Source organism: Zalophus californianus, chromosome 8 (genome assembly GCF_009762305.2).
Source record: "Zalophus californianus isolate mZalCal1 chromosome 8, mZalCal1.pri.v2, whole genome shotgun sequence".
Lineage (NCBI taxonomy): Eukaryota > Metazoa > Chordata > Mammalia > Carnivora > Otariidae > Zalophus > Zalophus californianus.
Window position 1 is genome coordinate 97,147,882 of NC_045602.1, and position 23,894 is coordinate 97,171,775.

Sequence of the window (23,894 nt, forward strand, 5' to 3'; positions counted from 1 at the left end):
ATCAAAAAGCTGGAAAAACGCTACACTATGGTTCTTTTTGGAACTCAAATAATTCAAAAGACTAGGAACAACATAACTCATTTGATAAAATTTCAGCACATGCAGCATTCATTGGTTTGAAGCTCTGAATCAGAGCCAAAAGATGCCAATGATTCATGTACTCTTGCAGTGTAGACCTTCAGTGGTTAAAGAGAAAGTTTCAAAGAAGGCCACTGCTTATTTGAGAAATTTATAAACATATCTTGGACATATGGTCCCTAGGACCCAAGTGAATTGTGTGAAGTTTCAAGAAGTTGATTATGGCGAAAAGCTCGGTATTTTGCCAGAGTGGGATTCTGAATTCATTAAATACAGAAGTGTTGATAAATGAGAATCTGGTGATCTCGAGATGATCTGGCTGGCAGGTGGATTATCTACCATCTTTGCTAAGGGTTTGGCCACAAAATTGTGCTTATGCTTCCTGGAGCTTGGAGAGGGACATTAGACGTTGGAGGTAGACATTTCTCTGTGGATTTATTCTCATGGGGTCCATGAGAGAGACAGAGAGAACAGTCAGAACCAAGGTCTTCTCACTTCTAGAATAAATCAGAGATAGTCCATATTCTCATGTAATTGAGTTGGTGACACTGTTTGACCAGCCATTTATGTATGTCTGAGAGGTAAAACTAAGTTCCTCCTGATTCCCCCTTCTGAGCAATTTCAGAACCGACAGATTACACTACTGTGTGAAATAGTATTTCTTCCATCTGCATTAAGCTTTATTCCTACCATAGTAGCTCAAGAATTATAGGTCATACTTATTAAATAATAAAAAAATAAATTTACAGATTATCTACAATATAAAGGTCACTGTGAACAGTGTTAGAGGACTAATAGCATGACATGTTCTTCTCTGTTCTCAAGCATTTTATGTAATACTTTGGAGAATAAGACACAGACATATGGAAAGGTACTGCACAATGAAGTGATTCCATTAAGGTCCATTGAGTGTATATCAGCTCCAGGCACTGTGTTAGTTGTAGGCATGCCTTAGGAAGGTCCCTGCTCTCTCAGAGCCTACGGCCCAGAGGGAGAAAGACAACTCAATACTTTAAAAGGGAGGGCTGCCATGATGGGGGAGCTCTCAATGCCAAGAAAGCCAACAGTGGGGTCCCTGTGTTATCCCAGCCAGGGTACTTCAGACTGTGATCCTTAAGCTGCCTGCATCTGAATCATGTGGGGACTAGCGACAAATGTAGTTCTTTTAAGGTAAGACAACAGATTTCCAGAGGAGGTGAATGATCGTCCACTTAGATGCTGGACGACATAGCTATTGTCTCCCTCATATATATCCTCCCTCTTCCCTATTAAGAAAACCTCAATTTTATTCAGAACAGCAACATTATTAGCTCCAAAGCTACATTTCCCAGCCTCCTTTGTAGTCTGGGGTGGTTGCATGAGGGTTGTGGTCAATGAGAAATAAGCAAAAGCTACCAGGTGGGGCTTTTTCAAAAAACCTTTAAACAAGGTGACTCAGCGGGTAGATTTCTTTTTTCCCTTTTTTCCTATCTGAAATGTAAATATGATGGCTAGAGCCCCAGCAGCATCTGGAGAACATGAAGGTGGAAGAGCAGAAACCTAGAAAGAGCTGGATTCCCCAAATCCAAGTGGCAGCCCCCATGGTAAACCTGGGCTCCCAAGTATCTTTCCCACGACAGAAAAATAAAACCCTGTCTCAGTTTAGCTATCGGTATTTGGATTTTGTTTCCAATCTTGATCTAGTCAGAAGCAGAGTCCAGATATTCACCTGCCATACAACAGTATCCTGAATCAGAGATTCATAGAGCTCTTGATTTACTGGATGTGCAGGACTGGAGTCCCTGGAACAGGGCTTGAAAAGACAGATTCCTGGGCCACCCATCCCCAGAGATTTCTATTCAGTGACTTTTAGCTGAGATGTGGGAATCTATAGTTTTCAAAACTACCCCCACCCCTGGTGCTCTCCCCAGTTGTCAGGGCAATGCAAATTAAAACCATAATATAATTCTACTGAACACTCACAAGAATGGCTAAAGTGTGGAAAACTGGCAATCCCAAGTGTTGACAAGGATGTGGAGCAACTGTAACTCACACTGCCAGAGGGAGGGTCAATGGCTACCCCCCACTATGAAAAACTATTGGGAGTATCTACGAGAACTGCGCATTATGTATCCCCCATGACTCAGGATTTTGACTCCCTAGTATACACCCAACAGAAATGCATCCATATGTTCACCAAAAGACATGTGTAAGAATGTTCATTACAATATGACTCATAACAGCTCCAAACTGGAAACAACCCAAGGATTCATTGATACAGTGGAGTAATTCACAATGAGTATGAATGACCTATAACCACACAGAACAGTATGGAGGAATCTCTCAGACATGATATTAAGCAGAAGAACACATCTGGTACTTAGGTAACGGTCTGTTGCTTGATTTGGATGCTGGTTACATGGATCTGTTAACTTTGTAAGAAATCATTGAGCTGTATCTAATATTTGTGCACTTTTCTCTGGGTCTATTATACTTTGATAAAGAGTATACATGAAAAAAAAATCCATCTCCCGAAAGGTCAGTTTTGGAAACATTATTCTAGTCCAGGACATGGGCCTCTTTACTGATGGTTCTCTCAAGCCAAAAATTTGCCTCCTTATGACTGACCCCTCAAACGTAGTTCAGCCCTCTAGAACCACACAGAAAGCCCTGGGTCCCGGAGAGAATGCAAAATATTTAAAGATGGCAGTCACTGACCCCAGCCCACCTGCCGGCCCCCCCGGGGCAAAGAAGTCATTTGAAATTTTTTCCTGTGTTGGTCACACTGGAAAATGTCAGCAAAACTCCCTGGGACTCAAGAAGCCATTTTCAAGCATTTGGCAGAAAAGTACTTTATGAAAGTAGTGCCTGGGCAGGACACAGGCTTCCCTCTTCTCCCCGGGATTCCTGGGGGTGGCTGTGTCTCTTCCGTAGTCCTGATGGGCATACATTTACACGGAATTTGTTTATTGCATTCACACTGCTTTGGAAAAGCTTTCTGATCGGACCTCTGGATGGCCAGCAGCCCTCAACTGCTGTCCTATGTTGCCAAGGACTCCCAAGTGTCTGATCTCACAATAAAGAAAGATGAGCTGTAGGAACTGTTCATGGAGCGGTTTTCCCTCCTCCTCCCTCTAGACTCCCTCGTAGGGCTGTTTTGTTCTGACCACTGTTTTTAACTGCTGCCTACTGGAGCCGCTTTGCCCGCAGGTGCAGAAAGCCAGAGACGCCTTGGAGTTTCCTTCCCCGGGCACGGCTCTCAGCCAGTGACGGATCAGTGCCAGAACATGGCAGCCCAGCATCCTTGCCTTGAGGAAAAACACACTCCGAGGCATCACTGACACTCCAGAGCTCCCCATGGGATCAGGCTGAGGCCAGAACTTCTGAAATTGCATCCTTACTTGGATTTTTTCCCCCATCCTAACCTCTACTTTAGCCTGGTTTCTCCTGAGAGCCCTTCCTTAAGAAACTGCTTGCACCAACCTTCCTTAAGAAACTGCTTGCACCAACATGCAGTTGGTGTTCTGAGGAATTTTAGGACTAGTTCCTACAATGGGCTTGAACCACTACCTGCCAGGTATCACTTTTCTCCTCTTTATGGCGAGAGAGAATTAAAATCACAACCACCGCTCCCAAATGAAGCATACCCGCGTGGTGACTTCTTTTCTGTAAGGCTATCGGCAAGCGTGTGTCAAAGAATGGTGACTCATTGGTGCAGAGCCCATGAGCCTGTTCAGAGATCCAGCAGCCTTGTTCCATTACTTTATCAATTTAGGCTGTCCCTTTGTGTGCACAGAGGCCTGAGCAGTTGACTTTTGCTTGCCAAAATGCAAGGAGACTTGAGTCAAGGTCTACCCTCTTAGATTTAAAAGGTGACCAGAACCCCCTTCTCAGTTCTGGAGCACCCCTGCTCCCTGTTCTCTGCAAAGCTCAGCAGCAAGCAGTCGGCTCCCGCTGTTTGTTTGCTCCTAGCTGGAGTGAACAAAGCCAGCTCAGACACCAGGGCTGGACAGGCCTTGAGATAAACTGTTTCATCTTCAAGAAGGGTACATACTACGTAAGTTTTGGTCTCTGCACTTAATAGAAACACTTCAATCAGTGTCTCCTGGAATCCTAAGTTTTCCATCTGACTTTTGCTCAAAGAATCAAAGGTTGGCCAGGTCCAAATCGATGTGGGGCCTTATCTGTAAAAGGAGGATGATTATGCCTTTTCTACTAGAAGACAGAGTGTCAGACTAGAGAATCTTTCAAAGTCCTTTCCTATTTAGGAATCAACTCTTACCTCCTTTGCAAGTCAGAAAACACACTGTATATGTGGAGAGAGACGAGTAGGGTTGCCTGGAGATGGATGCTAGAAGCTCCGGTTGCCCAGCAACGGGCTGACAAGGATGGGAACTCAACTCCCCTTCCCCAGGGGCCTGACTCCAACTTCTCACAAGTGGTTGGAGCTGCGTTCTTGAACAGCTCCCTGCAGCGTGGGCGTCTGCACTCCTACCACACGGGTGAGGCCTGAAGCCCACATGCTCATTCCTCAAAGCCAGGGCCAGCCTCTGGCGTGCCCTAAGGGAACGCAGAGCTGCAAGTGGGCAGGAATCTCTGCTGAGGATCAAATCCGAGATGTGTCCAGCAACAGCAGTCTGTGGCTTCTCTGTGGGATGGTGAGAACAGAGGGGACAGCCTCCTCTTACCTGTAGCTTGGAAGGCTTCTCAGGAAAATCCATTTCCTGGTCTACACTGTGTGGTTTTGCCCACCTTGTGTCAGTGTTGAAAGTGAATTCACCTTACAAGTTAACAAGTCTTGAGTGGGAGTACCCTTATTGCCACAGGTTCTGCAATAGCTTGCCGGATACCAGTTTGGCAGTAGATTTCCTTCATTTAGCTAATTGTATTACTGGAGTAAAATAGTCAAAGGATCCAGAGAGGAAAATAGGATGGTTTTCACAAAGAAAGAAAGATCTATGTGTCCCTACTTGGTACTGTGCTCTCCTAGGGATGTTATTTGTGGAGTGTGTGTGTGTGTGTGTGTGTGTGTGTGTGTGTGTGTGTGTATCATCTGGGGCCCACAGTTCCTTTAGAAATGCCCATCACAGTTCACTGGCCGTGACCATCCACTGGCTCTCACACCCACTTTTGCCTCCATGGACACCTGGGATTGGGTGGAGAGACACATGTTAGTCCACCCTCGGCCCCGAGATGGAAACATACTTAGCCTCTAAAGCCAGTGCAAACACTCCAGCTGCCTCGGGTGCAGCTGCGGATGTCCCAGAATGTCTCAGGGTGCAGTTGCCGTACAAATCTGTGGTCGCCTGGAAGGGAAGATGTTCAGTAATGAATGAAGAAGTCACTCTACTTTGAATCCCAAAACAATACGAAGCAGAGTATTATCTGTTTCTTTCATTTAAACTCTGCCTTGTTCTGAAGAAGATTAAGATAAAGGTAACAATAAGCTTAGCATCCGTCTATCTATCTTGCCATGCATTTTATTTGAGCTTCCTAGTAGCCCATGCAAAAAGGGACAATCAGTTACAGTTACAGTACTCACAAGATAAAACAAGTCAAGTGTTTCACGAGATAAAAACAAGTCAAGTGTTTCAAGAGAAGCATATTTGCAGTTATTCCAGAGACTAGAGAGACTTTTATTTCCCGGATTCTGAAAGGAAAACTTACAGGTGGAAGATGACAAGTCAGTACTACCACCGAGTCAATGCAATGGTGAGTATTGTTGCACTGGGATTGGTTTGGAAAACCCAAATGCCGTTGTATCATCTTTTTCCCTTCACAAAGGAAAAGGTGGCATTCCCAAAGAGGGAAGAATAAACATGCTCAGCTGAAGTCTGCCTGGAAGGACAGGCCATTAAAAGGAGAATGTTTCTCTGTATCATATGGAGAGAGGCTGGGACTCAGGAAGCCAAGATAACAGATGTGTGAGTAATCACTTCCACAATTCTTAAGTGGGGAGACCGATCAACCAGGTTTTAAAGGACTTTCACAAAGAGAAAAAAACCCTCATTTTCAATGAGCCAGGGTGAAAGCCAGAGTTTTCATTACAATCACACATAAACCACATGAATTCTCCTTCTTCCTCTGTTTGTCTGTAGGATCCTCACATGGGCCTATGATTTTGAAGAACAAAGTATCAGGGAGGTTTAAAGGCATCTACTGGGGGAAAATGACAATATTCAGATCGAACTCAAGGCCCTTCTCCAGTCCAAGCAGAAAGAGAATCTTAGATAAAGGTGAGGACAAAGTGACACCCTTGGGGTAGGGAGTGACACTTTGTAGGGGGAGGGGTGAAACATCACAAGCACAACAGGACTGGGGACTCCCTCACTTCCTTTCTGCTCTGCTCTTCTCCTTTTCTGTCCATAGAGCTCCCCTAAGATAGGAGAGGCTGAAGCCTCCTCCTGCTTGGGAGGAGCAGGCACACTCGCTGTCCTCCACAAGACCAAGGAGGGAGCCAGGTAAAGTCTGTGTCCCTTCTAGGTTAAGGGATCTCCTGGTTCCATGAGAGCCAGGACAGCTTGCCGAGGTAGAATCCAGGCAGGAATTTGGGACTGGAGCACTGGTTGGTAACGATGATTGTGTTCTGAGTTCCCGTTCTCCCTTGGGAGACCCCAGCCGAGGCGGGTGGCTGGTCAAGATGTAGCTCAGCAGGGCTACGGAACCACCTACCAAATTCCAGGCTGGGAGGTCTGAGGAGAGGTGATATGTGAGTGAGACACCCAGAGAGAGGAAGAGATCCAAAAAGATTCATTATGTTCTCCAGATATATATTTTAAGGGGACTTGGAAAATTCACCATGTTACCAAGCTGCCCAGGAAGGAAGTGCTGCTCAGAAGAACGCAATAAATAATCTAAGTCTGGGATTCTTAAACTTTTTGTTTTCTCAATCATGGACATATTTTAAAATATGGTGAAAACCACTACTCTTGCCTTGAAAAAATACATGTGTGTGCCCAGAGGGCTTATAGACTCAAAGAAATCCATCCATGGATGCTATTTTTTAATTACTGTAATAAACAGATTGGCTCTTGGCGTGATGGTGTGCTGGCCCAGTTCTTAATATTAGCTCTCTTTAAAAGTGGAGTGCTGGGGCAACTTCTTGATCATCAGAGTTCATCATTTTTTCGCAAGGCAAAACAATAAACAAGAAAGACTATGGAAAATGATCTGGAAAGGGATCACAATTCTTGCTTCCAACTTGCACACTCCATGGCTCTACCTTGGTAACAAAGCATTATCAGGCCCGGAAGACAGACAATGGATCTCCGGGGCCTCAGAACAGATGCTGGCTCTTTGAGGGTAGGAGGGGACAGCCCCTTCCTCCGGTGAGGCACCCGGTGGTGGTGCATAACGTCACCCAGTGTCCGTGCCTGACGTTACGCAGCGGGGGCGCTCTCCACCGCCTCCCCGAGGGTCGGGGGCCACACTCACCACGCCAGCCTCGGGGTTCCTCTTCCTGCCGTTGCTGAAGGTGGAGGCCAAGGTGGAGGAGCAGCTCTCATCGTACAGGGCCGTCCTGCCGTCGTTGATGGCCGAGTTGATGGAGATGGTCCACATGCTGGAGGCGTAGCCATCACAGTTGCAGTCGTCGTAGCTGCCACCGTCCCCGGAGGCCCACACATAGATGCTGCCTTTGCCGCCTCGGCCCTGGGGGAGGCGAGCGGGGACAGGGAGAGAGGCCACCAAGTCCCGCACGCGCCAGCCCCGGAGCTGCCGGGATCCCGGCCCGGGGAGAGGGCGGCCAGCGGGGGAGCTCAGGACCGGGGCTTCCTCAGCGGCTCCGCGCGTTTCCATCCCCCTGCAGAACCACCCTCCTAACCCTGGGGTCCTGAGAATTCTCGTTCTTGTGTCCAAAGTTACCCAAATTTACGGTTTGAGCTGAGGGTAACACCGTAAGAAAAGCTGGCAGAATCACCTTAGAATTTACAAGTAAACTGCTTTTAAAAAGCTATAAAAGTAGTCCATCCTCATGGTAAGAAACCAAAGTATATAGAAAGGAAAATTAAAGAAAAACTCTTCCTACTTGCAACCATTATTACTCATTTCTTATTCCTCCTTTCAGACAATTTTCAGCAAAAATGTAAATGTACATATATGTTTATACTTAGCTCTAGAAGATGTAAAAGATATTTATATTTATCTTTGATTTTATAGATAGTCATATGTCTTTTATATATACATTCACATATATATGTAGATATTTTAAGTTCAAAATACACATTTTACTCCAAAATATATAAATCTTCCAAATCATATGTATATACATGCACACGTGTGTGTATATTTACATATTTACCTGATTGGATCATACTAGAATTCTTTTTGGGGGGGAGAGGGGCAGGGGGAGAGGGGCAGAGGGAGAGGGAGAGAGAGAGAGAGAATCCCAAGCAGGCTTCACGCCCAGTATGGAGCCCCATGCGGGACTTGATCTCATAACCCTGAGCCAAAATCAAGAGTCAGACTCATAACTGACTGAGCCACCCAGGTGCCCCTAGAATTCTTTTAAACAGAATATTATATGATATTTTAACCTGTGTAAGGGAACACCAAATATAGGAAGAAGAAAGTTTAATATAAACAAAAGTAACTTTAAATACATAATGATATGCACAATGGTTATTGCCATATGCTAATTAGTTATGAACAGCAAGCTTAGTTATAAATACCTACCGCTCACATTGCTCTTCTTTTCTTTTCAAAGATTCATTTATTCATTCGAGACACAGAGATACAGAGAGAGAGAACATGAGCAGGAGGAGAAGCAGAGGGAGAGGGAGAAGCAGGCCCCCCGTGGAGCAGGGAGCCTGATGCAGGGCTCCATCCCAGGACCCTGGGTTATGACCTGAGCCGAAGGCAGATGCTTAACCATCTGAGCCACCCAGGCGCCCCATTGCTCTTCTTTTCAACCAGGTTCTTATTGCCTATCTTTTTCTTTCCCTGTTCTCTGTCTTCCAGGGCTATTCGCTCTACCTCCACAACCCAGGAGTGGCCATTCCCTCTGGCTTCCTATGTTCTGACCCTGGGGGCAGGAGGACTGGGGCTCCCCTGTGCCCCTGCCGGCCCGGTGGGCAGAGCAGAGCAGCCATGTGGTTGGGGGGTGGGGGCAAGTGTACAGCCTCCCCTCTCTCCACAGCCTGGCCGAGGATGGCTCGGTAACTCTCTAGGGTGAGAAGACATATTGCTGTGGCAGAAAAAGTCTGTCCCTGCGTGGCCACCAGGGATCTATGGTCCTGACTCAGCAGCTTAAGGGCAGAGATGCCAGAAGGCTGGGAGATGACGGGATTACCCCCAAGATCTGTCTGCCGCCTGACAACGAGAAAATACATTTCGATTGCTTCTAACAGGACTTGGAGTTAATTAGCCCGTGATTGATGGAGTCGATACATCAACAAAGATTTATTATTCAGCCACCAACTAAGAATGATCTGCTGCGTCTTGGTAAATCTATCCTGGAAAACTCCATCGAAACCAGCAACTGCTCTCAGAAACCAGGACCGAGAGGGAAATGTATCATCCTGACAGCTGGTGCAGGGGATCACACTCTCAAACAGACTCAGATTGGGGCTCAACGTCAAGCAGTGGCACCCAGTGATAGCGAAACAGGTGTGAATCAGGGTAAATGGGTGAAGCCCACCAAATGTGGAACTTTCCCCAGACCCAGTCCACAGTTGGGCTGCTAGTGAGACAAAGCAACCTTTGCTAAAAGGAAATCAGCACCAGAAGCATTGTCATCATGGTGTCGAGTGTGCGGGAGACGACTGTGACTCTCATTCCTCAGGCTTCTCTGTATTCATGCCCCCTCTACAATACGACTTTGCAGTCCTGCCCGCCAAGGAAAGGGGTCTATTTTCCACCCCTTGAATCTGGCTTCCTGTCTTTGCTTTGTCCGAGAGAAAGTGGTAGAAAGTAGTGCTGTTGTCAGTTCTAAGCATAGGTCTCAAGAAGCTCTGTATATATTTGTTCTCTCTCAATTCTGTCGCACCAGGGAACAAACCTGAGTTAGCCTTCTGGTTGATGATAGACAGAGCCCAGTCAAGATTCACTGCCCTGGCGGACAGCCAACACCCAGCAGATGTGAAGGAGGCCACCCCAGACTAGCCCATCTGTAGTTCACCCTCCAGCTGACCGCAGGTGCACGAGTGAGACCAGCTGGGAGGAGCTGAGGCTGGCCCAGATCGGCAGAACAACCCAGCTGACCTAGAGACCCGGGAATAGGATGTAAATGGTAGTTATTTTAAACTACTGAGTTTTGGGGCAGTTTGGTATGCGGGCTCGCTCACTGATGCACAGAGTACAACTGTCAGCCTATTTCTGAAGAGTAAGCAGCAAACATTAGTTTTGCATTGGACTGTCAGACCTGTCCACAAGAATACTGGGATTCCTAGGAATATCAAGCTTTGTTTTCCTAAGGTGTGTGTGTGTGTGTGTGTGTGTGTTTGCATCGGGTAAATAGTAAAAGCAATAGTTACATCCATGGTTCTAATGATTGGGTATCAGCACCAAACAGTCCCCAAATAGTCTGGGGACAGTCGCCCGGGCAAAGGGCATCTATAATAGGACTAGAAGTGTGTCTCTTATAACCGTGTGGGATGGGTCTGTTATTGGTACACCTCATTTTCCTGTTAAAATGATGCCCCAAGATCCAGTTCTGCTCCTAGCTTTTACTGAATGGGAGCTGGGCAGAAACTGAGACAGAACAACTATGACCCGTATTCCAACAATAATCAATTGGACAGTACAGTGGAAGAAACTAAGGTGATAATCAGAAGAAGCACTACTATGGTACTTACTGTATGCCAGGAACTTCTCTAAATACTTTATATATTAACTACAGGTTAATCCTTACAGCAAGCCTACATGCAGCACCATTTATGTTAGCCACATGAAGACACTCATGAAACTAAAAAAAGAAAAAAAAAGAGCTATTTGAGTCTTCTCTTTTTTTTTCTTAGTCTAGCTAAAGAATTAGTCTAGCCGTCAAACTTGTTTATCTTTTTAAAGTAACAGTTTTTAGTTCTGCTGATCCTTTCTGCTGTTTTTTTTTTTGGTCTTTATTTCATTTATTTTTGCTCTGACCTTTATTATTTCCTTTCTTTTGCTATCTTTGGGCTTGTCTAGCTCCTTTTTCTAGTTCCTTGAGGTGTAAGTTAGGTTGTTTGAGATTTTTCTAATTTCTTAAAAAATATATGTGTTTATTGTTATAAACTTTCCTCTTAGAACTGCTTTTGCTGCATCCCACAAAATTTGATATGATGCATTTTCATTTTAATATGTCTCAACATAATTTGTTTTCCTTTTGATTTCTTCTTTGACCCACTGGTTGTTTAGAAATGTGCTGTTTAGTTTCCATATATTTGAAGATCTACTCACTTTCTTTTGGTTGGCTTCTAATTTCATGCCATTGTGGTCAGAGAAGATATGATGTGATTTTAATCTTCTTCAGTTTGCTAAGATTAGTTTTGTGGCCTATCTTATGATCTATTGTGGCAATGCGATCATGAAGGTAAGCAATCGATACATGTACAGCCATTCTGTACCCATACAATCATTTTGCTTTTCAGTTTCAGTACAGTATTCAAGAAATTACCTGAGATATTCATCTCTTTATTATAATAGGCTTTGTGTTAGATGATTTTGCCCAGCTGTGGGCTAATGTAAGTGTTGTTAGCACATTTAAGGTAGTCTAGGCTAAGTTATCATGTTTGGTAGGTCAGGTGTATTAAATGCATTTTCAACTTATATTTTTAACTTGTGATGGATTTATCAGGATGTAACCCTCTCATAAGTGAGGAAGATCTGTACTGACTCCTTTATCATAATTATATAATGACCCATTTTGTCCCCTGTTACCAATTTTGTCTTGAAGTCTATATTGTCTGATGTATGTATGTCTACACCCACTTTCTTTTGGCTACCATTTCGTGGAGTATCATCCTCTGTCCCTTCACTTTTGAGTGTATGTGTTTGGAGCTGAGAAGAGTCTCCTGAAGGCGGCGTACAATTGGGTCTTTGTTTTAATCCATTCGGACACTCTGTTCCTTTTGATTGGTGAGTTCAATCCATTTACATTTAAGGTGATTATTGATATATGAGGACTTACTACTGCCATTTTATCTTTTGTTTTCAGGTTGTTTTGAATCTCCATTGTTTCTTTTTCTTCAGTTTATTTACTTTTTAGGTTGGTGGTTTTCTATGATAATTTGCTCAGTCCCCCCCGCCTGCCCTCCCCCCGCCTTTTTAAGTGCTTTGTCTTTGCTCTAGATTTTGTTTTGTAGTTCCCATGAGGTTTGTATAAAACATCTTATAGATAAAATAGTCCTTTTTCTGCTGATAACAACTTATCTTCATTTGACTCTACAGATTCTGGCATTTCCCTCCTCCTCTTTTATGCTTTTGTCATCACAAATTAGCTCCTTTTATGCTGTGAGTTTGTTGCCAAATTGTAGTGGCTATACTTATTTATTTTTCCTTAAATTCTAAGTTTATTTCCTATACCCTAGTTAGAGAGTTCAGAGAAGATTTTCAGCATTAAATAGTGACACAGATCAAGTTTCAGATATTTATTATTCAGTGTAAACCCCAACACAATACACCAACATGATTTCGTGCATTTAGAGGGGAAATACTTCCTGGATAAGTGGAAAATTGTGCGGATGGCTTCTGGAAGACCTTCATTCTAAGCAGCTTAATAGTGAAACATTTCGTTTAGAAGTCTGGACCTTCTTTCTTCCGTTTGCTGTCATCTACATTCACTGAGTAGAACTTGTATTGATCACTGGGACCCAGTTTGTTCCAGGGTTCTGAATTATTCTTCCTATCCCAACTGACATCTGGACTGAACAATGCCAGGCGCAAGACATACAGCGCTGCTTCAGTACCTCCTGCCCCAAAAAATACGAAGAGGGGCATCAAGCTCGGATGCTTCTTGGCCCAACTGACGATCTGGCGTAACATGGTTGCAGCCGAGGCCTCCTGTCCAGGAGAAGAAAAAACCAAACATGGAAGGCCCGGCATTAAGTCATCCCTACACTGAGGATGAACGGATGTCCTATATTTATTTTTAATGCTTTTCTCTTTTAAACTTTATGCTACAATCACTTAACTCCCTATTCTAAAAGGTTATAGTTTTGACTCTATCTATCATTTTAGTAAGAATCTGGGGTATTTCTGTCTTTCCATTTTAGGTAGAAGAGCTCCTTTCAACATTTTTTTGTAAGGCAGGTCCGTGGTGGTGAACTCCCTCAGCTTTACATTTGCTTTTCTCCTTCATTTGGAAGGGTCAATTTAATGGATAGAGTATTCTCGGTTGGAAATTTTTATCTTTCAATACTTTGAATATGACATTTCACTGGCTTGTAGAATTTCTGTTGAAGAAATCTGCTGATAATCTGTTGGGGGTTCCTTTGTAGGTTATGTTTTTCCTCCCCCCAGACGCCCCCAGTTGCCTTTAAGAGTCTTTCTTTATCATCAGTTTTTGACAGCTTCATGATAATATGTCTTGAAGAGGGTCTTCCAGCATTCAGATAGTAAGGTGACCTATTAGCTTTGTGGACCTATTGGCTTTTTCTAGTTCTTTCCTCAGGTTTGGGAAGTTCTCAGTTACTGTTTCTTTAAATAACCCGTCTGTCCCCCTTTCCTTCTCTTCTCCTTCTGGTATACCCATTATTCTTATGTTGGTCCCCCTAGTGGAGTCTGATAGCTCTTGTAGGGTTTCTATGCTTCTTAAAAAATCTTAGTTCTCTCTCTTCTTCCACCTGAATTGTTTCTAGATTCCGATTTTCCTGCTCATCTATTCTCTCTTCCATCTGATCTGCTCTATTTTCAATACTTTCTAATGCATTCTTCATCTCATCTACTGAGTTCTTCAGCTCCGGAATTTCAATCTTCTTGGCAAAGTACCCCTTCTGTTAATTTTATTCCTGAGCTCATTAAATTGCCTTTCTGCGTCTTCTTGGGGCTTGCTGAATTGCTTCATAACAGCTACTTTTGAATTCTCTATCAGTTAGATCCTAATCTTCTGTGGCTTGGAGGTTGGTTGCTGGAGAACTGTCATTTTCTTTTGGTGATACCGTATTACTGTGATTTTTCATGGTGTTTGATGAGATGTGCCTCTGCTGGTGCATTTGAAGTAGGGAATACCTTTCTCATTTAGGTAAAGTTTGGTTTACTTTGATTTTAACAGTTCAACAGGCTGGGAATGAAAGGCCTTTCTTTTGTTTTCCAGCAGGTGGCGATATAGCACAGATTTTTTTTCCCCCCCCCCACCCCACCCCACCCTCTTTCTTCCCTAAGAGCTTTATGGCTGTATTTGGGAGCACGCAGGTTCCACCCTCCACCTGCTCTTCTGGAGGGGTCACTGAGGCTGTCATAGTTACTTGGGCACGAGCATCATCATCAGCGCTGAAGTTGCCAGGGTTGCTGGGGCTGCTGCCAGGTGTGCTGGGGTCACAGGGGCTGCTGCTGCCTGGGGTTGCTGGGGATACCTTCGTCTCTGGGGCCACTGCCACTGCCACTGCCAAGGTCACTGGGGTTATAGGCGCCACTGTTGCTGCTACCCCTGTTCTGCTGTAGCTCTCTTGGTTTTGTCTCCTCCACAAGGTCCAATCCACCCACCTTCAGAAGTAAAGATGTTAGATTCTCTCTGGAGTCCGGTGTGCTGTGCAGAGGAACCCCTACTGGGCTATGGATGCCCTACTTGTTGTAAATTAAAGGGGAGAAACAAAGGGAATGACTCACGCTGTCATGATGCTGACATCACTCCCCCCCGCCCAAATTTCTTAAAAGTTCATGCAGATTTTGTATTTTAGTATATATGCTGCCGAAGCGAGCACCAGATTTTGTATTTTGTTCATAATATAAAAATAATGTCACAAATTGCTTACCGTCAGCTAAAGTAAAGTTCTAGCCAGAGACTGGTGCTGTGGTCCTATGTACCCCCGCCCAACACATCACCAGCCCCAGGAGGTGAAAATCCCACTTCGGGAAGCGTGGGGCTAAAGCGAGTCCGTCCCTCCTGCTCACCAGTGCCTAGTGATCTGGGCGAATGACCAGACCAGGCCCCGACCCAACTGGTGTTACCTGCTTGCAGATACTAGGGAGGCAAGCCTGTTATAACTTGCCTCTCCCTAACCACTCAGTTATACTAATTTTTTATTTTCCAGTCACCTTGACCTCTTAATACAACATTGACATACTTTAAAAAAAAAGTTACTGCATTTTTTATTGCAAAAATCATATTTATATAGGAATAAATGAAATCTAGACCCTGAAGAGGAAAATAAAAATCCTTTATAATCTTCCGTGAATAGAAAATCCCTGGTGATATGAAATTAGGATCATAAAATATATCCACTTTTGTGGCCCAGCTTCAAGTGTATTTTTGCTATTATGTTATTAACATTTCCTGTTATAATGAAATATTCCTCTATGCTGTAATTTTTATTAGTTTTATTAAGTAGCCATTCCATAATTTATTTACTCCTTTTCTTAGACATACATGGAAGGCTGTTTCTAAGCTTTAAAGTTCCAAATGAACATAATTTTATATGTCTTTGTATTTCTGTTTATTTCCTTAGGCAGAATTTCTTTTCTTTCTTTTTTTTTTAAGACTTTATTTATTTACTTATTTGAGAGAGAGAGACTATGGGCATGCACGTGTGCAAGTGGGGGGAACGGCAGAAGGGGAGGGAGAGGGAGAGAATCTCCAGCAGACTCTGCACTGAGCACACAGCCTGATGTGGGGCTTGATCTCAGGACCCCAAGATCATGACCTGAGCCCAAAGCAAGAGTCCAATGCTCAAACCGACTGAGCCACCCAGGTGCCCTAGGCAGAATTTCTAAAAGGGGGAATTCAGGGTAAAAAGGAATGAATGTTTGAAGATTCTTGATCCATATTCCCATGCTTCTACTCTTTATAAAGATTGTTAACAATTTATTTTTTTACCAACAATGTATAAGAATTCCATAGTCAGCCCCCGCGGGTCAAGTTTTAGCATCATACATTTTAAAAACTAATTTTGCCCATTTGGTGGGCAAAAATGGTACCTTGTTGTTTTGAGTTATATATTTTTCCACGACCAGTTGAGTTTATCTTTTTGCATCCTTATTGATCATTTGTATTGGTTCTTTATGAATAGCTTAGCAAAGCACCAAGCCCCAAAGATAATATGCTTTGCCTATCTTTTTCTTTCATCTTCTTTTTGTTGATTTGTTAGAGCTCTTTCTATATTAAGGATCTTAGCCAAATTTCTGTCATTTATATTACATATATATTTACCTAATCTTTTCTTTTATATATTGCATTTTGACTTGCAGAAAATTTCCCACTATATTGCATAAACCTATTATTTTTTGCAAATACATATTTTAACTACCACATAAAACAATGTACTGATTTACAAATATTGCCTTTCTGCACTCACAGCTCATTGAACAATTTTACTCAAACTATTCACAAACATCTTTGACATTTGTGTTTGTCCTCACTAGATCACTGGTTACCTTTTGAGTCACCTAGCAGTTTTTCTGGGCTCATTGTGGTAGTCACCGGTGCTATATGGCATATATTTCTAGCTGTCCACTCTCTGGGTCCATGATCCCTTTGTGGTTGGGTGGGGTCTTGTAAGCCATTTTAATCAATGAGGTTTGAGTGGGAGTGGCTGATACACAGTGTCATTTCTAGGCTGAACCATCAGTTCCAGATGCTGCAGAACACCCTCTTTCCCTCTGCACAGTGACTAGCAATGTCCCAGATGTAAGCTCTGTTCCCCGAGAAACTATGATAAGCAGAGCCCCCTACTGACCATGGTGATGTGTAGCTGAATGAGAAACGAAGCTTTGTGGTTTGAGCTTTCTGAGCTTTGTTACCACAGCATAATGTAGCCTCTCCTGACTGATACAATTCATCATGTTCCCTTCTATTTGCCTTCTAGCAGATATAGCATTAAAAGAAATCTGTGTAATGTAGTCCCTGGAATTTTTATCCCAAGCCACAAGCAGCCATCTGTATAATATTAGAGCAGCTGCTGTTTTCATTTTTCCTGAAATGTGTATTCTTATTCTTGACAACTTATCCACCTACTGAATTGCTTTTTATTTTTGGGGATGAATAAAAACCTTCTAATCTGAAAAATGTTAAGCACAACAAAAGTAGAGTGAATACTATAATGAATCCCCATGGATCCATTGCTGAGCTTTAACAATGACCAGACCTGCAGAAATTTTGAAAGGTTTTATGTAGTAATATTTATTACTTATTTTGGTAAATATTTTCCCCTTTGCTTTTATGCTTAGAAAGTCCCTCTCTGTCACAATATCAGTAATTGAATTATATTTCCATACAGCTATTTAATGTGTTCATTATTTATCACTTCTATTCTTTTCTGTACTCAGTGTTGGAGGTGGTGGTGAATTCACAGAAGTCCTTCAATGGGGACGATGGGTCAATGGATCCTCCTGTAAAGAGCTAGGCTTACTTTCAGACAGCTACTCGTGACACCTATAGGAGAAAGGGGTTGGCCCCAGTTTATGTTCCTTTAAAACCAGACACTGAGATAAGGACCAGGGAGTAGTAGTTAATTTGGCGGGAGGTGATCGCAGGAAGCATATGTTAGGGACAGGGCAACATGAAACGGGGAAGGGAGAAAAGCCAACCAAGTGTGAGCTGATGAGCAGGTTCTCCCTGTGGGAGCTGGGGTCAGTCTCTCTGGAGAGCCCCTGGGACCCGGCCACCAGGACAGTGCAGCTGGGCGGTTGCCCTTGGGGTGTTAACTCCTCATGGCTGGGGCTGTGTGCACACTGGGGAGCACACTCCAGCGGTGCCTCGCAGGTCCTCACACAGAGGAGCAGTGAGAGGCTGGCTGGCTGGTGAGCAGGACGCCATGGCTGGCTGGAGCTGTGAGCAGCAGCTGTGCTAAGGCAGCCATGGCACCAGGACCACAGCGTCTGCCTCGTGTCCCCATCAGGTTCCCCTGGGAGTTCAAGAGCGTGCTGGGGGTGTCACGATCTCCAGAAAAGCCAACCCGAGGATGGTTCACTGCCCTTGGCTTCTGATTATATCCTTCACTCAAGGCCATGTTTAATGGTGCCTACTGTAGTCACCTCTAATTACTACCTGTTTTGCCACATTTACACTCTGGAGGGAAGACCCTTACGCAATCCTGTCTCATTTCTAGCAGGATCCAAACACACCATGATGAACCTTTTTGATGTCACGGGAGTTGGTGAAGGGTGTACATTCATGTCAATCCCTCAAGCTGGTTGGGGTTTTCTCTGGGTTCGGGTAAGTCACCACCCCCAATATGGCCACAGGGAGAGTGACTGAATGTTGGCGGTTTGCCCGGACTGGGGAGTTCCTCGGAAGTGGGACTTTCAGTGCTAAAAATGGGAAACCAAGATGGTTGGCCATCCCACCTCAGGCTGGCCAGCACTTGAGAGGAATCACCCAAAAGCCACCAAGCAGCCTTTTCTTCCATTTCTCTTTATCACAAATGAAAGGAGGGACTGTAACTGCAACCTTCATTTCAGACTGGATCGCAGACTCCACACTTTGGCAGCTCCTGCCCAATTGTGAACCTTTGCTTGGTTTCAGAGCATAAATCAGGGCTCATGGAGTGTTCCTGAGAGCTCCTTGGCAGGAGGTATCTATTGCCTGCCAGAGGCCCCGGCACTCACTGCCACCGTGTCAGACCCACTGCTCTGATTAAATTCCAGCAGGCTGCACTAAGGCTTTGCTTCACCAATGCCAAATTCATCATTGTCTCCCTGGGCAGCCCTCTGCCCCCCTTGCCTGCGAGGTGCCTTTCAAGCCACCATTTTGCAAGTGATCCCTCCTTCGTACATTCCAGCCCAAAGAGTTGGGATCCGTGCTTCTGCTCGCTCAATCCCCCAGGGACTGCCTGATAAACAATCAATGTTCCGTCTCACCTGTGTCTCACCTTGTGCCTGGCTTATCTTTAAATATCCCTGAGATACTCCTTCTAGTAGCAACCCTGAACCACGATTAATAAGAGGTTGGGGTATAGCCATCGGAGCCAACCACAGACATACCATGGTTGCCCTGGGTAGCTGCACTTCCTCAAGGTGTGGAAAGAAGTTCATGAACCAACTGTCACTTTCAAGGCCCTCTAGTGTTGTCTGAATGCCCCTTCTGGTTGTCAGGGCAACATCAGACCCTGTGATCCCTCAACACTCGGGCTCTGTTACTCCCCCAGTCTCTGCTAGGCCTGCGTCTTTCTGACCAGCAAACACGTCACCCTACTGGTCCTTTATTACCCAGACAGCAAAGACTCTAATCCTCAGATTAGGTTTTCTCAAACTGCACTCTGGAGACTGTAGTAGGTGGCAGTGGGTGTTAGCCCACATCCCTTAGACCTTCCATGCACTGGGCATTTCCAAATGCCAGCATAGGCCTCTCTTTGTAGAAGGGCTTTCTCCCAAGAGCCTGTTCTGCACACCTACCCCTGGGCCAAAAGTGCTGTGGCATTTATGTCAACCATGACTTTTGCCCCAGCTCCCTTGCCATTGGCCGGGATGACTCCAGGGGGTGTTCATATGGTTTTCCAGTTTCCCAGTGGGATTAAGCTCCAGTTGTTCACAGTGGTAGCTGGCTTGGTAACATACTCTTCATTGTGTGTTACCTTTCTTCCCTGTAATACCTCCCCCTTCACTACTGGTGTTCCCTTTGGCTCCCAAAGCAACTACATGAACTCAATCCTTGTCTCAGGGTCTGCTTTTACGGGATCCCAAACTAAGAAAGAAGTCAGTTATTGGGTATCTCATAATTCAGGGGTCTATGACTGTCACCTTCTTCCCATATAAAATGTGAGAAATGCTTCTATTGTATGGTCAACATGTAGACTATAAAGAGGAAAAAACAAATAAAGGGAAAAAAGTTTCCCTTCCTTTTCTCTTCTCTGCTCCTTGCCGCCTCCCTTAAGTATTTACTGAACAAATATAGGAAATGCAAACTCAGATCTGTAAGGAGCCAGGTAGGTGATGTTTATGTGCAAAACAGAGGTCATACAATTGGGAGTGGTGGGGTCTGTGGCAAACAGCACATCCCCAAAAAGGTCCCTCAGCCTCCTTTTCCTCTTCCTCTTCCTTTATCATTGCTATGTCGGTCAAACAAAACCTACCCACAGGATGCTAAAATTCAAAGACAAGCGTAAGACCTACCTTTGTGTACTAGGTAATTATCTGACTCTTTTGTTTAGGTGGAGCTACGTTTCCGAGGTGGACTTCCCTTTAGAGTAGACCAGATAACTGAGAGGAAATCTCTGCTCGTGTATAATACACCATCACGCACGAGATTCTACAATTCTGTCCAAAAAAATGTCACCCTGAAACAAGGAAAGAACCATTCCCACAGCTTGGGGGAAAGTCGAATGAGAAATCATGTATTTTTCATCATACTCACTTCACTTTCTAAAATATTTACACGCTGTCATCTGAAGATAAGTCATAACAATTTTTCTCTTTAAGTTTTGGCACAGTTGGCATGCTTTCCAGAACAATCACACTTGAAAGGGCCTTTCTAGTTGCAGCAGGGGAGGCTACAGATGGAGGAGAGAGAAATACCCAGACTTGAGATGTGGGGAACAGTTCAGAAGTCCGTGGAAAATGACAGGAGCCACTTGGGAATGTGCTGCATTGAATGCCATGTGCGTTGTAAACTCAGACTGAGGGCAGATGTCACCTACATGTCTCTCTTTTGGCCTTGGGTGTCAAAAAAAATGCTTCTCGGTGGAAATCCCTGTCTGCTGGGGAAGGAGGACATCTGCCAAGTGTTCCCAGGGTACTGTCACCTGGTCCTGGGTCCTTGGACGTGCAACCATTTCTCTCCAGCCACACAGTGAACAATACAATAAGCAAACAAGCTGTTTGTGTGTCTAAAGTTTCATCCTAAAAACTCCAAAGCATTGAGGCACTGAAATGGGGCGGTGGCACCACCTCTTACCCCCACCTGCCGATCCTGTGGGTAAGTCCCTCTGTAAACGGTACTGTGCCTTTCAAATGTCAGGGGCCCCTTGTGGCTGTCTCAGATGGGCTGATGCTGATGGCATCATGGGAATTGTTGCAAGCTTCTCCTTTAAGGAATGATGTTAGAGAGTGAAGGAAGGCTGCCTCTTGAGGTGCCAGATGAGAGTAAGTTGTAAGAAGTGGATCAATGCTCAGCTATCTTAGCTATCTGAGAGGGAGCCAGTTGACATCAAGGGTAACTGAAAAAGTGACCACGTTGTTTCTGCACTGCTGGAGTCTGGCCAAATCTCTATTCTAACACTGGAAGGTGCACGGTTTTCTAGGGCTGCTATAACAAGGTATGGGTGGTGTAGACCACAGAAAGATATTGTAAATTGTATATATAACTGTTCTGGAAGGTCGAAGTCAAGGTGTCGGCAGGGTTAGTTCCTTCTGAAGGCTGGGAGGGAGAATCTGTCCCATGCCTCTCCCCTAGCTGCTGGGGGTTTCCTTGGCTTGTAGATGCATCAACCTGATCTCGGCCTTCATGTTCTCTGCGCATTGTTCCTGTGTGTCTGTGTCCAAATTACCTTTCTTAATAGAGACACCAGTCATATCAGATTAGGGGCCCACCCTGCTCCAGAATGACCTCGTCTTAATTAATTACCCCTGCAATGGCCCTATTTCCAAATAAGGTCACATTCGGAGATGGGGGGAGGGTTAGGATTTCAACATATGAATTTTGGTGGGGGGGAGCACAATTCCACCCATAACAGAGGAGAAGCATATGGTGTCATATTTCTATTGAGACTTCTGAAAGAATTCAATAGTTCAGAAGAAACTTCTTCAGAGCTCTACAAAGCTGTGTGAAGGTGCCAACTGCCACTTGATGTTACCAGAATGGAAAAGAAAGGGGCTCTGTTAGCAAACTTCAGACTGACTTCTGACCCTTCAAGTGCTAAACTTGTCCAATGGAACCACATTTGCTCGTTTTGGAACCTACCAGAGAGAGAAGAGTCTCCCCTAATTTGGGGCCAAGATTCCCCTTAAGTTTGGGGGTGGTGGGGGAAATGGCAGTTGGAGTAGAGCCTGACAGGTTGTGATAAACGAGCCTGCTGATGGGGCCCCGTCCACGCAGAGGTAGCACATGAACATAAGCCCCAAGGAAGAGGAACAATGGATTCAGAGAGGGACACACAAAGCCAGTGAGAGACAGGCACGAGAGAACAGCCAAGCACTGTGACTGTGGGAGCCCCGTGGGGGTCCCCACACACTCTGTGGCCAGAGTCCTGCAGCCATGTTGGATCCAGAATGTCTGTCTGGTCCCAGCTTGTATGAGGTCTTGCTCGAATCCGTCCCATTGCCCTAGTCCTTCCTCGTGCATCCCTACAGGAAACCCTTTAAGTTGAGCCACCCGGGCCTCTGCTCCTGCAGCTCAGAGACAAACCAGAGTGTCCGGCTTGGTCATCAATCCCTTCAGTGTACCACCTGGAAGGGGATGCGCAGTGCCATCCCAGAAAACGAGTCACTTCTACTGCTCTTTCCTAGTCACTGGGGGATTTTTAAAACCACATTATCTTGTGGTCTTAGTGTCTTAGGCTTACGAGATATGTAGTCCAGAAATCATTTAGAGCAGCACCTCTCAAACTTGAGTGTGACCTTGTCAAAATGCAGACTCTGATACATCAGGTGGGTGGATGGGGCTGAGGCTCTGCATTTCTTACAAACTTGCGGGTGGGCCAGTGGCCACACTGTGAGAACCACTGATGGGACCATTTTACTGAAGAAGAAAGTGAGGCACGGAGAAACTAAGTGACTAGTCCTAAGTTCTGTGGCCAACAAGGGATGGGGATTGATGTGAGAACTGGGATGTCTCATAGAAATTGAGAGTTACCAGGGGCTGGGGGCTGAGGGGTAAAGAGGTTGTGTATGTGGGTTCCAGTTATAAGATGAGTAAGTTGTGGGATTTAACAGTGACAGTAGTTAAAAATAAAACAAAATGCAATGTTGCCATCTTGTAATACTTTAAAACAACAACAGAAAATAGCCTTCAGTTGTCCACTCTAATTTTCTTTAATATTTTTACCTTTCCAAGCTACTGTTGAGTTTGGGGTGTTTTACACACATACCTATTTTAGTGATATAAATGTATAAGTAATAAGTTCATGTGTATTTCACATAGACTGTAAATAACTTAAACATAAACAGAACAGATGCATTTTGCAGTTCACTTATAACAGTGCTAGTTTATATATCCAAACATGGCTATAACCATTTCATCCATTTGAAATTGGTCAAAACCCAAGAGGCAAACTTTATAAAAATTCCTAAAATGTACTTCCAAAAGTGCATCCACCATACCTGACATACTTGTCTTTCCCTCACTTAGGACCTGGTGATTTACTCCATGCACCATTGTTGTTACCTTGGGAAATGTGATTCCCATGTCCACGGCTGATTAGAGAAGCAAACTCAAAGCACAGAAGGGGCATCACTGTCACCTGATGGCAAGTCTAATCTTGAAGACAAGACTAAATAAGACAAAATGACTAAGTACTCCGAGTGGTTGGTGTTGTGGCACCGATGGTGAGTAATTAGGCACATCCTAAGAGCACTGGAAGACACAACAGTCTGGCAATTCAAGTCTGGAGTCTTCCACCTGAGGTCCAGGACTCTTGGAGCTGACACCAGCCATCCCCACTGTGCCCTGTCTGAGTTCTTGACCCAGAGAATCCACAAGCCTAGTAAAACACTATGCTTTACACCACAAAGTTTTGGGGAGATCGGTCAAGTGTCCGTAATGACCTGGATGAACACCAACCCTTCCGGGGGCACTTCCCAGCGCCAAACACTGGTGTATTTATCTCATTGACATG

General features: G+C 44.6%; 2 protein-coding genes across 2 annotated transcripts in view; both read right to left on the reverse strand.

Moving 5' to 3' along the window:
- The window catches only part of PCSK2 (proprotein convertase subtilisin/kexin type 2), a 274,278-nt gene that overhangs the window by 13,128 nt on the left and 237,256 nt on the right, over positions 1-23,894 (reverse strand). The window contains exons 9-10 of the mRNA XM_027623782.2: positions 7,492-7,707; positions 5,263-5,363 (exon numbers count right to left, since the gene is read on the reverse strand). Of these exons, the coding sequence (XP_027479583.1) occupies positions 5,263-5,363; positions 7,492-7,707 (317 nt within the window). The remainder of the gene's footprint in view (positions 1-5,262; positions 5,364-7,491; positions 7,708-23,894) is intronic.
- Positions 12,424-13,136, reverse strand: LOC113938352 (cytochrome c oxidase subunit NDUFA4-like). Its single transcript, XM_035729039.1, has one exon. The coding sequence runs from the start codon at positions 13,072-13,074 to the stop codon at positions 12,766-12,768; it is 309 nt and encodes a 102-aa protein (XP_035584932.1). The 5' UTR covers positions 13,075-13,136; the 3' UTR covers positions 12,424-12,765.

Bases quoted from the DNA above. Each gene is read 5' to 3' on its own strand.
- LOC113938352 (XM_035729039.1), bottom strand. From the start codon at position 13,074: ATGCCGGGCCTTCCATGTTTGGTTTTTTCTTCTCCTGGACAGGAGGCC.